The following is a 16,727-nucleotide window of genomic DNA, read 5'->3' as shown; positions in this document are numbered from 1 at the left end:
TCGATTTTCCATGAGGACGCAAGCCTCAATTTGATCAGAATTTGCATTCACACATTCCTGGCTGGTCCAGGCGAGCCAGTGCGTCTTCGTCAATATCATCTTGATCCGTAGTCTAGTTTGAAAATGCGATGTATTGTATGAACAATGAAGCTCCCGCTCCGATATCCGAGGTGGACTGTCAGTCAGTCTGCTTGCGATTTCGCGTTGTTACGAGTACCGAATGATGTACGCCAAGGCATCTGATAAAGAGGTAAGTCTAATTTGAACGTCGAAGCTGTATCAACGTATTAACGTATTAACGCGCTTAGATCGCCTAAAAAAGCCAATCTGCCGAGTGAAAAAGAGGAAATTTCTCGATCGCGAAAGAGAACCCAAAACATCTGACTCATTCATCCCTCATCCACCATCCGTTCTTCCTGTATATTTGTGTGCTTCTTACCTTTTTGACCTGGTCTGTAACTTACGATTCGCCCAGTGTGTTATCGCTATTCTTGCTCTTGCTCCTTGACCTCTCATTTGTCGTCTCGATTGAAGCTATTTGGAGCTTGCCAAGAACCCGAAAATCCAAAAGGCTATTTCCGGACCGGATTCGATCGACCAGATATCCATATTAGCACTCGACCTTGGAACCGATCGGGATACTGCCGAACCATCATCTCTAGCATTGCGACCTGACTGTCGGTCTGTACCTCGGCTGAGTAGAGAAGAAGAGGACGTTGTGTTCAAAGACATTGCAAGACCATGACTACCCCTCCCTTTCCTCAGGAACGTGCATCACCATCACCCTTATCAACAGCGCCCGCCGATCAATCATCTAATACTCCGCAAATATCGGATCGACATGATTCCGAACGCACGATAGCACGACATCCCTCCCAAAAGCGAAATCAGAGTCAGGCTCAGAGTGACCATGCGTCGGGAGCGGAAAAGCATGAGAATGAGGGAGTCGTTAATCGAGGAAAGAGGAAAGCGCCGTGGGGAGTCAAGGTGAGTATTTCACGGAAATCATAAGGATCCCTTTAGGTGGTAGATATCAATCGGGATGATTCGATTGGTTGTATAGTGGCGAAGCTCGAGTTGGTTCATCACTACTGTAGTCACTCTTGGTGTGACTACGGATATCTTGACATATGTGAGCGATTATCACGCAAACGCGATGCAATATAAGCCGCATCGCTTTTACACATGGAATTACGAGCTGAGCGATCTTGATCCCTTCCTTGGCCATGGCAGACCATCGTCGTACCTGTACTACCCTATCGTCTCCAAGCTTTGAATTACAGCAATATATCAGCATTGACTTCATGGTTACTCTTCGCATACTCTATAGGCATATTCTTATGTGAGCATCTGTCTATGCTTGACAAGTAAATTCTCTACGCTTTCCGGAAAGCTGACTGTAGACCTCTGACCGTTTGATCCAGGCACTCTACCTGTAGCCTATTTCTTCCATAAATACCCGTACCGCCGATCACCTTTGATCGTCGCCGTCCTAGTGCTAGAGGTCGCAGTCGTACTGTTCATGACTATCAATGCGTACTGGGTAATGGTGCTTAGTCGGTTCATACAGGGTGCATCAAGTACGGTAGTCTGGTCTGGTAAGTACATACCCTCGTCCCTTTTTTTCTCTCTCGCTCCGCCCCCTCCTCGCCCCTTCCCTGGGAGCAAGCTCATTAAATGATTTTGCCCATCTTACGAACACTAAACAGTCGGTTTCGCATTGATGTAAGTGCTCCGCTTACTCCTCTGGAACCACTACTGCGATTATTGACACACTCGTGATTATACAGATGCGAGAACGTGCCTGAGAAGAACGTGGGCCGACAGATCGGATTCGCCTATTCCGGAGTCTCTATCGGCTTGACCATCGTACGTCTCCCCATCTCTGCCTACCTCCTCGTGATATACCAGCAAAAAGGCTGACCGTCGCCCACTCTGCTGCCGTGGCGATAGGCCCCTCCAATCGGCGGCGCATTATACGCCAAAATGGGATGGCATGCCCCCTTCGTATTCTGCATCATCGTCTGCGCGGTCGATCTCATCCTTCGATTATTCGTGATTGAGCAAAAAGACCTCAGGGCTTGGGAGAAAGCAAATGCCGATATTTTGAATACCCCTCAAGTAGAAAAGAAAGATGTCAGACAAGCTGAAATACCTGCAGAACAACTCAACGATCCCGCAGATGCTTCTCCTCATCCTTCTTCAGCGGAAGACACTGATACACCGCGAGAAAGGCAAAGCGTGGTCACTGAAGAGGATAAAGACGAAGAACCAGTGGTTGAGCTTTCGCCCTGGAAAGTCATTGTTACTATCGCTAGTTCGGGCAGGGGTATGACTGGGTTCTGGATTACCTTTGTTTATGGGTTGATTATTGGTCTATTCGAACCTTCGTGAGCCTCTCTTCCCCCTACCTGAAGACATTCAGAATGTCAGAGATTGATTTGAATATCCTCCTAGCTTGACGCTACGCATCCAGAGTGTTTGGCATAAAGAAGCAGATTTTGTCGGTCTTGTCTATCGTAACTTACTCTCTTCTTTCTCCCTACAGTACTGGTGCTGATACTAGTACTAAAAATGGCTTTGACAGTGGCGGCGGCAGCCCCGACATTCGTTTCTGGACCTATCATCGGTGCTCTGGCAGATAAGTACGGCGCAGAATTCATCATGCTACCCTGTATGATATTCGCTTTACCCTGGTTACCACTCATGATCCTTAAGAAGAGCTTGGGGGGATTTATCGTTCTTTTCGCACTTGCTGGTATGTCCATCTCGCCTTCTCGGTGCTATTGAGTCACTCGCTGATATGACCTGTCATTGGTAAATTGGTAGAGGTCGCTTTGCAGTGCGCGTCTGGACCTGCAGGGCTGGAGGTGACTCTCGTATCGAGGATGACGGTGAGCGCGACCTGATGTGGGCTGTCTACCGATCGCTGACTAAAACAACTGTTGTCAAATCAGCCTGGCATAAGTGAGATTCGTAAGTGCTGGTCGAGGTCGAAAGACCCAGATACCTTGGCTCCCTTACGGCTGAGCTGATCAATTACGTTCGATATAGACCAATTCGCAGCCATGAATATAGCATTTGGTGAGCCCACCGCGTCTTCCCTCTTTTATCGCGTGGCTAACAGTCTCTTGTGTAGCCGTTTCGACATCGATAGGAGCTGTCATAGGTGGACAGATATACGATCATCTCCCCAATGGATGGGTGGCCATATGCTGGTGAGTTTCCTTCTATCTCACGTCGCACGCAATACAATTACATCCGCTTCATACACTGACGATGGTGTAAAATAGGTTCGCATTCGGTATCACAGCCGTTTCATTACCCCTACCCTTCATTTTCTCAGGAAACAAAACGCTGTATCGAAGATGGATACATCGCGATAAACATCGGCATGATACTAGAGAAGAACAGCACCCTTCCATTGCTCTCTCGACAACCGATACGAATCAGGATCGACACGTGAACGAAAGGACGTCAAGAAACACGTAGCATGCATACAAATCACGGAATACAATCACCGCTCACGCATCTCTGTATTGTATAATAAACATTACGAGTATATCTCGCATCTATCATAACCACTCACACAGACATCTCCACTCTATTTGTACTGTATCATAGGCTCATCGGACTGTTGGCGGATTATGGGAAACACATCTGTACGATACTGTATTTGTACGGAAGACAAACGATCAACCTCAGATCTTGACAGACAATGTTGGATCATGCATCGGAAAATCCCAATAGCGCAAACGTTCTTTATCTAATCAGGAAAGCCAAGAGGTCTTCCTCATTCTTCTGCTTCTGTACCATCTCGTTCAACCCGACCGCGGAGTAATTCAGTCTGATTGAGTCCAACGTTCCATTATCGCCTTCTTCCAAAACATCTCTACGTTGATTCGGTATTTCCCCTGTGTACGTCCCCATTCCCATCCCTATTCCCATCTCTTCTAGAGTATCTTCCATCATATCTTTCCGCCCTTTCCTCCATCCGGGTACTCTACTAATGGGCGCCGGCCAGCTTTGACTTCCATGCGCAGCGATATTCCCATTGACACTGACTTTGGCATTTTGACCATTGGTCGCCATCGTCAGATTTGCGATGTGCGGATTAGGCGGTGTCAGCCTGTCCATATCCAGTGGAACGTTCTCCAAGCTATTTCTATTCAGTTGGGACGTGCTCGTGGGGTTGTCGTGAACATTGACGGTCGTTTGATTCTGATCAATAACGGTAGAGGTAGTAGGGGGTATCCCGACGGGATTCGTGCTTGATGGTCTTGAGATATTCAATGGATTCTCCAAAAAGCCTGGACCTGCTTCTTCGACTAACAGCGGAGTGGTCGAAATCCCCATTTCCGCTATTTGGTGTTTTTTGATTCCCTTTTGCGCATGATTCTTGGAGATCCCAATGCCCGTCCCTTGCGTTCGATCATCACTACTTTCGTTCGCAAAATTGATAGCGCTAAAATCACTGAGCTTGATCCCTATCGAGGCTGAGGTACTCCCATGTAGAATCCCAATTCCAGGTGCGAGGTGCCATAGTGGGATCCGGTCGATAGGCTTTGTCATTGGCGTTGACATCGAATTACCAGGTAGATGATGTCGAGCATCTCGTATACTCTCATGAGATCTTGCTCGTTGCAGAGATGAAGATTTGGGCGGAGAAGGAGATGCTATGACTGTCAGACTTGCTATCGGATCATCAGGGTACGATCGTCCTCTAGGAGTACTCAAGTTCGCGTCCGCGTGCGCATTCGTACTTGTACTCCGAGGCCTGGTCTGCGCTTGCATTTGAGATTGGGTATGCGAAGTGCGCCTGGCGTAATATCGGTCGATCATATCGTCGGTAGATTCGGTACCGCTTATCCGCCTCGTGAGCAGTATCGGCGATTTCATCTCGTCGTCCTCCTCGTCCTCTTGGTCATTCGTTTCGATGGTATTCTTCTGTCTGCCCCCAGGCATTCTTTTCCGCCTACGAGCCGAGAGAGCCGAGGGCGGACAAGAGATGACCCCGGTATTCCTAACATTGCTGGATGGGGACATGATGTCATTGTTGACGATGGAGGTGATTGGCGATAAAGGGCTCAAAGCTGCGTTCGAGAGAGTCTTATAGCTTGAAGATGGTCTTGAAGGACTACTCGAGGCCTGAGGTTGACCTTGACCAGGAGAATAGAGCTCGTTAGGCCAAGCGTACATTGACATAGGTATCGAGTTGCCCAGAGCCACATGCAGGGGTTGTGGTTCTCTAAGACGCGTTTCGAGGGGCGAAAAAATGTATGAGGGAGGTGAGGAAGTGAGTGCCCATGTTGCGAGTGAGGATAGGTGATTTCTGCGAAGGGGGGGATTTGGGTATCAGCTTGATCCTCCGATCGTAGAGACCGACGTTTGTCGGACGACCTCTCGAGGGGCAAGCGATTCACTCACTCTATCACCTTCGAATACACGTAAGAGATCACGATGACCCTTGGAGGAGGTTGACACATCTTGGCTATATGGCTGAAAACCGCTTGAGCGGGCAATGGGTCGAAGACTCCATTCTCCACTAAAATAGATTAGCTCCACAAAATCAGTGACGGTGTCTGCTGCATCTGCAGTGCCCGCTGAAGTAGGAATGAAATCGATTCCACACATGCGAGGGAAGTGTGCTAGACGCGATTGCACTCACTATAATCGATTTTGACAACGGGATCATGCAGTACCGAGAAAGGCTGTGGAACAGGATTCCTGATCCTCCCGATTGAGTCCTTGTAATTGATAGGAAGCTGATAGTCCCCAGTAGAATAAGGCGATCGGAACGTAGCGTTCTCGCCTTGGAATCTGTATTTGAGATGCAAGATGTGGACGTTCGCATGAGGTTGAGAGGTGAGCCACTATCTCGAAAAGAATGCAAAGCACGATCAGCGTGGTCCAAAATATGATTAGGTCAGTCTGCTTCGTTAACATCGTTGACCCCTTCCCGGTGCCCGACGATGTCTGAGGGGACTGATGCACAATAAATAGATGACGACTCACCCTAGCATGTTCCAAGAGCCTAATTGAATCCTTAAAATCATCCGCCTTCAGCCCCTCCGGGCCCTGATTAGGCGATCTCATATAACTGCTAAAGTTGCTGAACAGGTACAGGGCGTCTCTGGTGGGCAGATCAGGCGAGAGGGGTCGATTCGTAGGCGAAGTCTTCAGCGGTGAAAGCAGGACTGAGCGTGGAGTGGCTGAAGGTGATTCCAATGAATTCCCATTACTTGCGACGATACGCGGATATGCCATATTTGGAGTAGCTGAATCATCTGAGCCGGATTTGGCATCGTAAGTGAAGGGATCCGATTCTTGCGAACTGGGTTGAGCGGCTTCGACTGGAGAGAATACACTAGGAAGATCTTGCAATATGGTGCGACTTGCTGGAGCTGAGGTGTTCTGGGCTGTCAACGGTGTGGGCGGGACTGGCTGTGTGTTGAGACGAGGTAAAGACGAAAGGGTCACGGGAGGCATCGCGATAAGCTATCTCTGTTTATTGACCGGATTTCCCATTCGTATTAAATAGATCCTTGGTCGACTGTAGAGAAACGGCGTAGGTAGCTTGATGAAGGTCTGTTCTCGGTGCATGGGCGTTGTTGGGAGCCTGATAGCTATCGGATGATCGAGCCCCTTGCTGGTCGGGTCCGGTTCACCCACCTCGTCGATACTTGGCGAGTATCTTAGTAGCTGTGACAGAAGAACGTTATCTCACGACAATCTGGAAAGCTCGCTTAGCATTCCGGGACATGACTGTAATGGGAGCGTGAGCATGAAAGGAAGAAACAATTGCGAATCTGCTGATAAAGGAGGTACCGTCTGACTGCATGACTGGGTAGTTTATACTAAGTTCATCAAGTACGATCAGGCAATCGGGAACACCCCCCGCAGCTGAGGTTTGAAGTCGTCAAGGCGATTTGAGATGCAACGCGGGCGGCCAGAAGTCAGGATGACCGCAGGCTTCGGTAAACATTCAGCAGCGAGATCTCGTATCACTATCGTCAGTGAGACCACGAAACACCACCTCGAAGTCTGGGCGCTTCACCGATCTCCTCCTTTCTTCTGCCACATCCTTTTGTCTTGGGACATGGTCAAAAGGGACATGCTGTCATGACGCACCGCGTCGTGATCGCAATGAGCCTTTGTAAATTGCGATGACCGCGGGCCGTCTCGTGATGCCCATCACGGATAGGATAGATCGTTTCTTACTTGACAGCTGTCCAAAGAAGCCGTAACAGGGGAAGGTAGAGTGCCAATAAATGCTCACCATATATCGCCAGCCAGATCACCACGTTCCGCAGGTGAGCAGTAGAAACATGCAAGTCTATTCATACACAATCGGTAACAATCCAATCTGATCACTTCTTCTCGTATACTCCTGCAACTTCGAATTTCTTCATGATACTCTTCTTGTGAGTCACAGCATCGTATACCAGATGTGACAGGGAGACACCTTGACCGGAGTTCTTCCAGCCATGCCACGGTAAAGACGGGTCGAGCGCGTCGCACTTGTTCATATATACTGTACCGCATTCTAGCTCTCCGCTGAGGTGATGAGCGGCGGCTAGAGATTGTTGGTCCGTGGGATTTGTCCAGATCGAAGCGGTCTATCCCAACGGTTGGCTTAGCACTTTCGGCGCAGCAGGAGAAAAGGTGAACGCACCAAGCCATAGATCGAATCGTTCATCAGCTGCAACGCCTCTTCATCATTCTCCACTTTCATTATTCCCACGACCGGTCCGAACGTTTCCTCGTTCATGAGTTCCATCGCTGCATGGCGGATTAACACTTTTACTGATATCTGGCTTGAACAACGCTTACTGTGATTGACGTTAGTGAGTACTGTAGGTCCCACTAGAGATGTGCCCTCCTTTGCTTCAGGGAAATGTGATTCATCGAGAACGATCGTAGCCCCAGCCTCGACTATGTACAGGAAGGATATGTTGAGCTCTACGTCCCTTGAAAAAATAACTGAATTTATACCGAGACTCACCAGCATCTTTCACCTGCTTCCTAATTCTAGCTGCACTAGCCACGCTGACGACGGGACCGATGTTGACCTTGGGATCAGATGGGTCTCCTAGCTTATACGTCTTGGCTACCTCGACGAAAGCTTTGACAAATTCGTCGTATATAGAGGAGTGAACGTAGATCCTTTCAATGGCGCAGCCTACGGCGCATGCAGTCTTAGCATTGGCAAGGGAAAGTATTCCAGGTTTGAGATACGTCAAGTCGCGGTTATGACTCACAAGATTGACCGGAGTTGAACATGACACCTTGAAGCACAAAGATCGTCAGCTTATCCGCAGATTTGGAGGGGTCAAAGCAGACAGGCTCACCATCCACGACCTGCTCAGCAGTCCACTTGATGTCTACATCTTCTCGAACATAAGCTGGATCATTGCCTCCAAGCTCGAGACAGATCCCCTTGAAGCCCTTTCCTTGACTTGCAGCTTGTTGAACGGCTCTTCCGCCGGGCACACTTCCGGTGAATGAGATGAAGTCGATTCTTTGATCTTGACATAGTTGCGATAAAGTCCTGTCTTGGGTCAGATGAACGACTTGAAGGACATTGGTGGGTAATCCAGCTGATTGCCATGTAGAGACCCATCTTTCAGCTGGTGAAGGTGTTTGGGGAGCGGGTTTTATGATTACAGCATTTCCTGATAAGATTGCTGCTACAACTGCATTGACCAAACACATGTGAGGGTAGTTCCATGGAGACAGTACTCTGTGGTCATGAGTCAGCTATGCATTTCTTGACGCACTGCTCAGCTGACCGACTTACGCTATGACTCCAAGAGGCTGCTTGAGTATCCATTTCTCCAATCCCTCAACTTCAGGCTTAGTAACAGGAATAGGTGCCAATGCTTCTGTGGCGATCTCTACCATATGTCTAGCTCTCCAAAGGGTTCCATTGATCTCGCCCTTACACTGAGAGATGGGTCTTTCCGCCACCTGCGATCAGCTCCAGCTGATGAAAGTACTGGCTTGGGTGAACTTACCTGCCCATTTGCACCGAAAGGTCTTCAGCAGCAACATCCCCAATGTTTTCGAATTCCGTCTGCCGACAAGCGGATCAGGTCAGCTACATAACCAATAAGCCGAAGTGTAGACATGGCTCACCAGCCACTTGTTTGCAATCTCAATACGCTCTTCAAGCGGCACCTTCTTCCAGCTCTTATGAGCTTTGACACTCTCGGCAATAACATTGTCTAATTCTGTTTCGGATAGGAGTGGTCGCGTACAGACCGGCTGCTGGGTATAAGGCGAAATTGTGGTCTGAATGTTGATGTCCACCATTTTGATTCTCCTTCTTTCTGTGCGCTTCTCGTCGCTGTCAAGTGAAGAGTTAGGAGGAATAAGTAGTACAGGAATTGCAGGAATGTTGATATAAGGTCCAATTTATGTTATAGTGGCCAGCTTCTGTGTGGTGACGTTGTGGAGGTTCGATTAGCCGATAAGAATTGATTACGTATTTGGCTTCAACAGACACGTGGTGACTCAGATTGATTCCGCCCTTTCTCCAAAATCTTGAATTTCTTCCAGTTCCACTTTTTCACCGAAGTTCAGCAGACCGTTAAGGAAGGGCATATAACAGCTTAGCACTAGCTAGAAAGCGTCTCAGCACATACGCATAAGGCTACCATCTCTCTCATAACAAGCGAATAATACATCACCATGGCACCCGAATCCACACCGAAAAAGGAGAAGAAAGACAAGAAGCGAAAGTCCGAAGCTGCTGATCTCCCCGTTCAACCGGAGGCCATTCCTCCTGCCGAAGGTACAGCCAGCGCGGAAGCAGTTGCGATGGAGGTTGACGGAGAGAAGGCTTTGAAGAAGCAAAAGAAAGAGAAGAAAGAGAAGAGGAAGAGCTCAGCTGCTGGGGAAGCTGCAGACGATGAGGATGATAAGAAGGTATGTACAGTGGTGTCTCCTATGTCCTCTTTCACTTTCAGCTCCGCCTGGCTCAAACGCGACGCTTCCCTCATCATCGCTAGAGTGCGATCGAATACTGACAAGCGTGCATGATTTAATAGGGAGAGTTCTCAGTACCTCTCGACGCCATCTCCCCGATAGCATCCCCACTAGCAAACAAGAAACTCACTAAGAAACTGTTCAAGACCACCAAGAAGGCATCGAAGGCTCGACAGCTGAAGCGGGGTGTCAAGGAAGTCGTGAAAGCTATAAGGAAGGGGGAGAAGGGCCTCTTGCTACTCGCGTCGAATATCACCCCGGTGGACGTCATTTCGCATTTGCCTTTGATCGCTGAGGAAGCCAATGGTGTGGAGTACGTCTGGGTATTGAGCAAGTGAGTGGTGTCTCTTCACGTTTGTCGCGTTCCACGATCATCGCTCGGATCGAATCATCGCCTCCGTATCTTGCCTTGTTCAGCTGTCAAGTTGAGCTGTAAGCTGACTACTGATATGATAGGGAGGAACTCGGTCAAGCCGCAGGAACGAAACGAGCTACTTCATGTGTTCTTATCAGGTGAGATCTCGCTAACAAGCTATATTCATTTCTGATCATAGTGAGACTGATGATGTTCGCAACGTTCAGCACGACGCCAGTTAAGCGAGCCGCACCGAAAGATGGCTCCACCCCTAAGGGCGCATCAGCCGAAGATCTCGCAGACCTCAAATCTAGCTTAGAGGAGATAATTGAGGAGGTCAAGAAGCTTGAAAGTCCCGCTGCTATCAAATATTAGGTGATAGTTCTCGGTTTCATCTGTGATTGTGGACGCAGCTCTCGAGGCTATATAGAGCCGGTTTCTTGGGTGTATATGTATCTATTTGGGCCCGCCTTTGATTTTCTCTCTGCCCTTTCTCGAGATTTTGAAGAGCTCCCAACACCCGATATTGGTAACTTCGACATTTCCAACATCATTGACAACCAGTGTAAGCGCCTTTTGAAACAGTCATGGCTCATTCATGGCTCGTACTGAGTCTCGAAATCCGAGACAAGACAGATTGCGGCTTGATTTACCGATGAGCTCGACTCGTCCACTTCCGAATGCTAGCCGGACATGCACTGTTACGGTGTTTGGTGTACAACTGAAGCGGCAACCGAGGCAAGTATGAAAGGGAGGAAAGATGATTACTTCTCCCTATGTTCGCCTTTCTCTACTATTGATTGACCTCCCAACATTTGCTGTAAATCCTTCTGTCATCCCTTATGGGCGAAGCGTGAAAGCTTGCGTGGTAAGACCATGTCACGATGATGAGTCAAGTCAATGGGGTTCTCGACCTTCTCCAGTCGCACGGGCAGAGCACCAAGGTACTGACATATCGTATATGCCTCGAGACAGTCCGCTCAAGTAAGGGGCAGGTGAAAGTCCCGCGCATCTTGAGGTGGTTGTGATGATGTACGCAGAGATATGTTGGGAATCCGAAATATCGACGATGATGTGAGTTGCGAGGGTGCGACTTTCGGGTGGTTCGTTGTCAATTTTAATCATCATACGTCCGAGGAAATGTTACATTTAGGGAAGAATTAAATGAGCAGAGACATAGAGCTACGCGGGCAGAGAGACAAGAGCTACTCAGCGCCGCGACATTCCATTCATTGATGAAGGTTGCCATCTGTATTTGGGTGTCAGTGGGCAACATTGAAGAGTGTCATGCGGAGTGGCGAAAACGGCGTCCGTGCGTACAGTACTGTGTCGTACAGTCTATCATGATGTTCGAGTAAACATCATTGCATCGATTTTCGAAGAGCAACAAAGCAACCGCAAGAGCAAAAGAAAGGACTTCTGTCAGTCTCGCCACTTTAGCACATAACTTAAAACAGAACAAACGGTGTCTCGGTACAAACAAGGCGTTACGGTACACAAGTGGTCAAAGTGGTTGGCTTTAGGAGAGCTTTTCCAAGGTAAAACGAGGAGGGCACGATCATCGCCAATGCCCTCAGGGCTTCGTGCGTTCAAACCGCACCCGTAGCAGACAATCTTTTTCCATCTTTCCATCTTTCCATCTTTCCATCTTTCCATCTTTCCATCTTTCCATCTTTCCATCTTTCCATCTTTTCATCTTTCCATCTTTCCATCTTTCCATCTTTCCATCTTTCCATCTGTCTCACTTGCACGGGCTTGTATCACTGTATTACTGTGTACGGGGTAGGGGAGTGCGGAATGCGGAACATGAGAAGTGTTGGAGCTGCGGACAATCAGGTCAGATTGATCGGCCCTTGTCATGTTTTAGCCAAAGTCAAATAGGAGGAAAGGCGTTACTGTATGTACCGCAGATGACCGATTCACCATCAAAGAGGGATATCAAAGCGAGAGATTAGCTAGATGGTCCGGCCGGACCGCTCTATCTCCCTCTTCAATCGTTCTTGACGACGAGCAATTTGCAACATAGCGCATAGCACGAGGCTATGAGGCAGATCATCGAATATCTTACAGGAACAAAGTGATGGATGTGACACCCAAAGGAGTTCGGCACGATTGAGTTTGGTCGTTGTGTTTGTGTGGCAGTCATTCGATGGCGATGACGATGACGATGACGTATCCTCGAGACAGTCCTTTCCGCGGTCCTTTGTGCAGGGCTGACTATAACGACATGGTGTCATCCTTTTTCAGTAGCTCGGAACGGCAATGTTATGGCGTACCAAGCGGTACGAGTTGCTGAGGCGATTGCAGACGCCCGGAGGTGCTGGAAACACTTGAGGCTGGTTTGTAAAGAGGATAAAACAACGTGACATGGATCATGAAAGATTGGGGCTTTCATACAGTACAGAGGGAAATACCACGCCTGTACAAAACGCTCTAAAGGACGCTGAATCCAGCCCGCTATTCCTTCCTCGGCTTGACACTCCGACACTCTGACATTCTCCCATTCTTATGGCCGCGACAGTGTTTCAAGTAGCTAGCTTGACCAGACTGGCGTCGTCTTGATCTCAGCTGGCATGATGCCTTACTGAAGACCCATATTACCTCCTCTGTAATACCTTACTGCCATGTCTGAAGGTGTAAGGCGAGAGGAAATTTCATGTGGATCACGTCCAGTCGCAGTCTCTCCGATGGCAGTGCCCCGAGAATCTGGGGCGGATGCTGCTTCGGAAGTGGTCTGGGTAGATGAAGAAGTGAAAGTAGGTTCCGCGTGGCTGACGTTGCTACCTGTACCATTGGTAGAAGTATCGGTGCGCTCGTCCTCGATGAATGGCATCGTAAACTGTTAAAGCGTTTATTTCGTTCTGAGTTAGATAATACTATATCAGTGTTATGAGATGCAATATCAGTGGAGGCTCGTTATATGTCAGTCAGCACGATAACGCACAGTGTGTTCTCTCTGATTGAAAAATTGAGACTTAATTCAACGGCGGCAAATTGTTGAGTGTTGTCAAGATTTGCAAGAAAAGAGAAGCTGGCAAAACCCTTTATATATGCCTGATGAGGAGGTCTCATTCAAGTTATCAGCGATTCCATGACTTCCCTTCGAGTGCTCGACCTTTGTCGCCCTTAACGTTGAAAGGATCGGAGACTCCCTCGCATGAATTGATCGCCCGTGATACATGTTCGAAGTCGGCGACTTGTACAACCACAAAGGATTTCAATGTCCAGTGCAATCCGCGCAATGCATTTCATGTTCGCCTGACTTGACTTGTAAGGAGGTATTGAAGGATTCCGTCGATGTGTATAGACTGTATGATATGATCTATGATGTAAGATATGCGTCGTCAATGAACATCATCCGAGAGCATGCAATATCGTGTGGGGATATGGACAATCAGCTGAAATTCCAGATCTTCATCACTTCCTCCTGTATTCCATGCCCCCTCCCGTTGCCCTCCCCTACACCCGTATTCGCACTGACCACACCAACAATCTTCTCTTCGTCAAAGGTCAAATACCTAATCGGTGGTTTCCTTTCCCTATCTCTCTGCTCTGTCACGCTCGACATGTCTATCGCAGGACGTGGTAAGAACAATGATCGTGCAGCGGAAGAGATCGATTGCGGGTGCGGCCACATCGTCCTTGAGCTCGGGCTTGGTCCTTCTGCACCTTCTATGTCTAAAGATTCCTCCCGCTCCAAGACTTGGGGTCCAGTAGCACCTCTCCATATTGATCTTCTTCCACCTTGCTTCACTTCTACATACCCAATCATCTTGCCCATCTTCCCACTAGCCGCAATTGAAGTCGAAGTCGTAGCCGGATCAACTTCTTCTTCGTCGTCCAATTCCCAAATCAATAATTTCCCTTCTTTATTACTTGAGACACATCGCCCCGAATGAAGAGCCAGAGAAGTGATGTCCGAGTGATATTTCGAAGAAAGCGTCTGAGAGTGAATGATGGGTTGATCTGCGACATCGATTGCACTTTTCTGCTCATTCTGATTTCGGACGTGAGATCGAGGTCGAATTTTGGCGGCTTGCTGTTGATCGTCGTGCGAATGAGGCAGAGAAAAAACTTGGATCTTATCGTCTCTATCGCCTACTAAGATACACCATCTCCCATCTGATCCTATCCCGACGGCTTTCCGCTTGACCCCTACTAACGGTTTTATCTTTCTCGGCCAGATGATCTCGTCGTCCTCGTCGTTCCTACCCACATGAAAAGATTCTCCTCTTCGCACCACATCATTGTTCGAAAATAGGTCGACAGAGAATTCTTGAACTGCGATTGTCCATGAGGCAGGATATAGGGGTGTACAGTAAGTCAGAGAGACCTTGAACTGATCTGTTTCGTTCTTTTCGTCTTGCGCCGAGCTCCCCGCAGAAAAGGGCGAGGGCGAGGACGAAGGAGAGTGAGTTGGGAAGAGAGTGAGGATTGCAGGATGAAAAGATACTTGGCTTTTCAATGTTTGCAAGTGTCGAGGTCTACGTATCTGGCCACTCTCTGATTGTACCTGAGAAGGAGAGGTGAGAGAGTACATCGAAAGGTTGAATTCCTTTGTACAGCTGACCAATACTGGGTAATGTAGACTTGCCAAGACCACCGGATCACCAGGATTTACCCCGTACGTCCTGCTTCTGAGTGAAGGCGGCCGTATACCCGGATTATTCACAAATTCCCGCTTCCAAGTGATTCCTACACCTCGAGCATTGGGCGATATGATCAAAGTGACGAATCCGCCCGATTGATAGAATACTGCTATTCTCGTCGGCAACCTATCGCTATCGCTATCTCCAGTGTCATCTGGCGGAAGGACGGATTGATCGGAGACGACGCAAGTGATATTGTCTGGTCTCTTCGGATTCGACCAGCCCGGAGGAGGAGGTATGATGCCTATCGGAGTATTGCTGGTGGACGAGGACGAATGTACTTGGACCAAAGGTGAGAAGGGAGACGCGATGAAAATGTACGAAGGGGAGAGAGCGATGTACTGCTCTGATATTCCGGCATCTCGGTGATGCGTCTGGTGACTTTCCGAGGCCGAAGAAGGGCTCAAGGTCAGAGGAGGTATAGCGGATGACTGTGTGTCGCTCGATATTGAAGGTGAGGGAGAGGGAGGTAGTGGTATACTCGATTGCGATAGCACGTTACCGTTTGACCTGTTTGTTCATGAATGACGTTAGATGATGGATTCTTTACCTAAGCGATCATTCAGGAGAAGTACGAGATACCTGCCAATTCGTACCTAGCCGCAGCATCAACTTCCAATCAACACCATCATTCCTGATACCATGCCCAACCTCAGAATTGACCTCGTCCACCTCTCTTCCCTTCTGCTTCCCTACATCAGGCTCAGTCGATCTCTGGGAGAACGGAGTGGCGTAGCCTGTTCCTTCTTTCCGACTACTAGGAGTAGATCTTGGGGTAAGCTGACCTTCTGCTAGGGCAGGCGAGCGTCTCGGTGACGGAGGGGGAAATGCGCGGGATGGTAATCTTGCGATAGGTCTTAACGATTTTGGCGTTCTAGGCGAAGATAAGGCGTTTGCGTCATTCACAGATGATTCCAAACTCTGAGGATCTGTATATATCAGTCTTGAATGATGCGGGTGCGGATATCGAGCTATGTATTTTCATCTGTCAGAACTCGCTGATCCATACGTACCGGATGACCTTTTAAGGCCAGTACGCAGTAGTTTTTGGCAGACTTACCAAGATACAGTCTTTTCCAGAGCTACATGAGGATTGCAAGTCATGGGATGTTCAGCTCTGTTACGAAGAGGGAAGACAAGAATCATCGGCTTGATGCCTTGTTGACTGGAAGAGGGCAACAATGAGAAACACTCACTTGTGGATCTAAGCTCATTTTAGCCCAATACTTATCAACCGACTGAATACTAGCTAATTCGTTGGGCGACAAGAAAGACAGTATCCTCAAGAATATCTCCTGGAAAGGGAAGAGATCTGCTACACTCCTCTTGGCGTTTTGAGTGACCTGCGCGCCATGCTCATTTGATCGCCAGGTATTCGGGCGTTTCGAACTTAAAGACCCGGCATTGTCGAAGTTCCCCCCGCACTCCGAAGAAGGAGACACAGATCGAGGTCGTTTGAGCATCCTTCCCTACGTCTCTTCAATACGCGTTGATGAACGAACAAGGTAGGATAGGAGGAACAGTCTCTTCTGGCTTCTGTCCTCAGAATATTGCAGCCATGAGAACGCTCCTTCGTTGCCACCGACTGTGCCGTGCATCATCATCGATAAGTCAATGCAATCCCACCAATCGACCTCCACCGGACGGACATCTCCATTCATCATTTGGATTCAGGGTTTAAGCCTGCACCGATGCCATGTGTCAAAGGTGTGCCAACTGCCACTCGTCTTTGG

The 16,727-nt window shown here is 48.6% G+C and overlaps 6 protein-coding genes across 6 annotated transcripts; 2 read left to right on the top strand and 4 right to left on the bottom strand.

Moving 5' to 3' along the window:
• Nucleotides 1-741: 741 nt before the first annotated feature.
• I303_108350 (uncharacterized protein) lies at nucleotides 742-3,492 on the top strand (the record flags this gene model as incomplete). The annotated part of the gene is made up of 14 exons (XM_065969805.1): nucleotides 742-987; nucleotides 1,064-1,132; nucleotides 1,234-1,342; nucleotides 1,425-1,598; nucleotides 1,710-1,725; nucleotides 1,791-1,869; nucleotides 1,954-2,390; nucleotides 2,458-2,519; nucleotides 2,588-2,758; nucleotides 2,830-2,894; nucleotides 2,958-2,976; nucleotides 3,055-3,084; nucleotides 3,140-3,218; nucleotides 3,294-3,492. The coding sequence occupies 14 exons, from the start codon at nucleotides 742-744 to the stop codon at nucleotides 3,490-3,492; spliced, it is 1,755 nt and encodes a 584-aa protein (XP_065825877.1).
• A 270-nt stretch (nucleotides 3,493-3,762) lies between these two features.
• I303_108349 (uncharacterized protein) lies at nucleotides 3,763-6,489 on the bottom strand (the record flags this gene model as incomplete). Its single annotated transcript, XM_018410595.1, has 4 exons — nucleotides 3,763-5,332; nucleotides 5,428-5,545; nucleotides 5,669-5,873; nucleotides 6,016-6,489. 4 exons carry the CDS (start codon nucleotides 6,487-6,489, stop codon nucleotides 3,763-3,765), a joined length of 2,367 nt encoding a protein of 788 aa, XP_018260405.1.
• Nucleotides 6,490-7,370: 881 nt separating this feature from the next.
• On the bottom strand, nucleotides 7,371-9,315 carry I303_108348 (uncharacterized protein; the record flags this gene model as incomplete). The annotated part of the gene is made up of 9 exons (XM_018410596.1): nucleotides 7,371-7,619; nucleotides 7,676-7,782; nucleotides 7,834-7,935; nucleotides 8,006-8,182; nucleotides 8,262-8,288; nucleotides 8,352-8,743; nucleotides 8,801-8,959; nucleotides 9,018-9,076; nucleotides 9,139-9,315. 9 exons carry the CDS (start codon nucleotides 9,313-9,315, stop codon nucleotides 7,371-7,373), a joined length of 1,449 nt encoding a protein of 482 aa, XP_018260406.1.
• A 378-nt stretch (nucleotides 9,316-9,693) lies between these two features.
• Nucleotides 9,694-10,720, top strand: I303_108347 (uncharacterized protein; the record flags this gene model as incomplete). The annotated part of the gene is made up of 4 exons (XM_018410597.1): nucleotides 9,694-9,930; nucleotides 10,053-10,324; nucleotides 10,447-10,503; nucleotides 10,573-10,720. The coding sequence occupies 4 exons, from the start codon at nucleotides 9,694-9,696 to the stop codon at nucleotides 10,718-10,720; spliced, it is 714 nt and encodes a 237-aa protein (XP_018260407.1).
• Nucleotides 10,721-12,926: 2,206 nt separating this feature from the next.
• I303_108346 (uncharacterized protein) lies at nucleotides 12,927-13,178 on the bottom strand (the record flags this gene model as incomplete). The annotated part of the gene is made up of 1 exon (XM_018410598.1): nucleotides 12,927-13,178. One exon carries the CDS (start codon nucleotides 13,176-13,178, stop codon nucleotides 12,927-12,929), a length of 252 nt encoding a protein of 83 aa, XP_018260408.1.
• A 561-nt stretch (nucleotides 13,179-13,739) lies between these two features.
• Nucleotides 13,740-16,457, bottom strand: I303_108345 (uncharacterized protein; the record flags this gene model as incomplete). Its single annotated transcript, XM_065969804.1, has 4 exons — nucleotides 13,740-15,504; nucleotides 15,581-15,965; nucleotides 16,055-16,076; nucleotides 16,191-16,457. The coding sequence occupies 4 exons, from the start codon at nucleotides 16,455-16,457 to the stop codon at nucleotides 13,740-13,742; spliced, it is 2,439 nt and encodes an 812-aa protein (XP_065825876.1).
• Nucleotides 16,458-16,727: the final 270 nt, after the last annotated feature.

The sequence above is a fragment of the Kwoniella dejecticola genome, chromosome 11 (assembly GCF_000512565.2).
Source record: "Kwoniella dejecticola CBS 10117 chromosome 11, complete sequence".
Lineage (NCBI taxonomy): Eukaryota > Fungi > Basidiomycota > Tremellomycetes > Tremellales > Cryptococcaceae > Kwoniella > Kwoniella dejecticola.
Note: the sequence above shows the minus strand (reverse complement) of the source record. Positions and strands in the feature narration are given on the sequence as shown.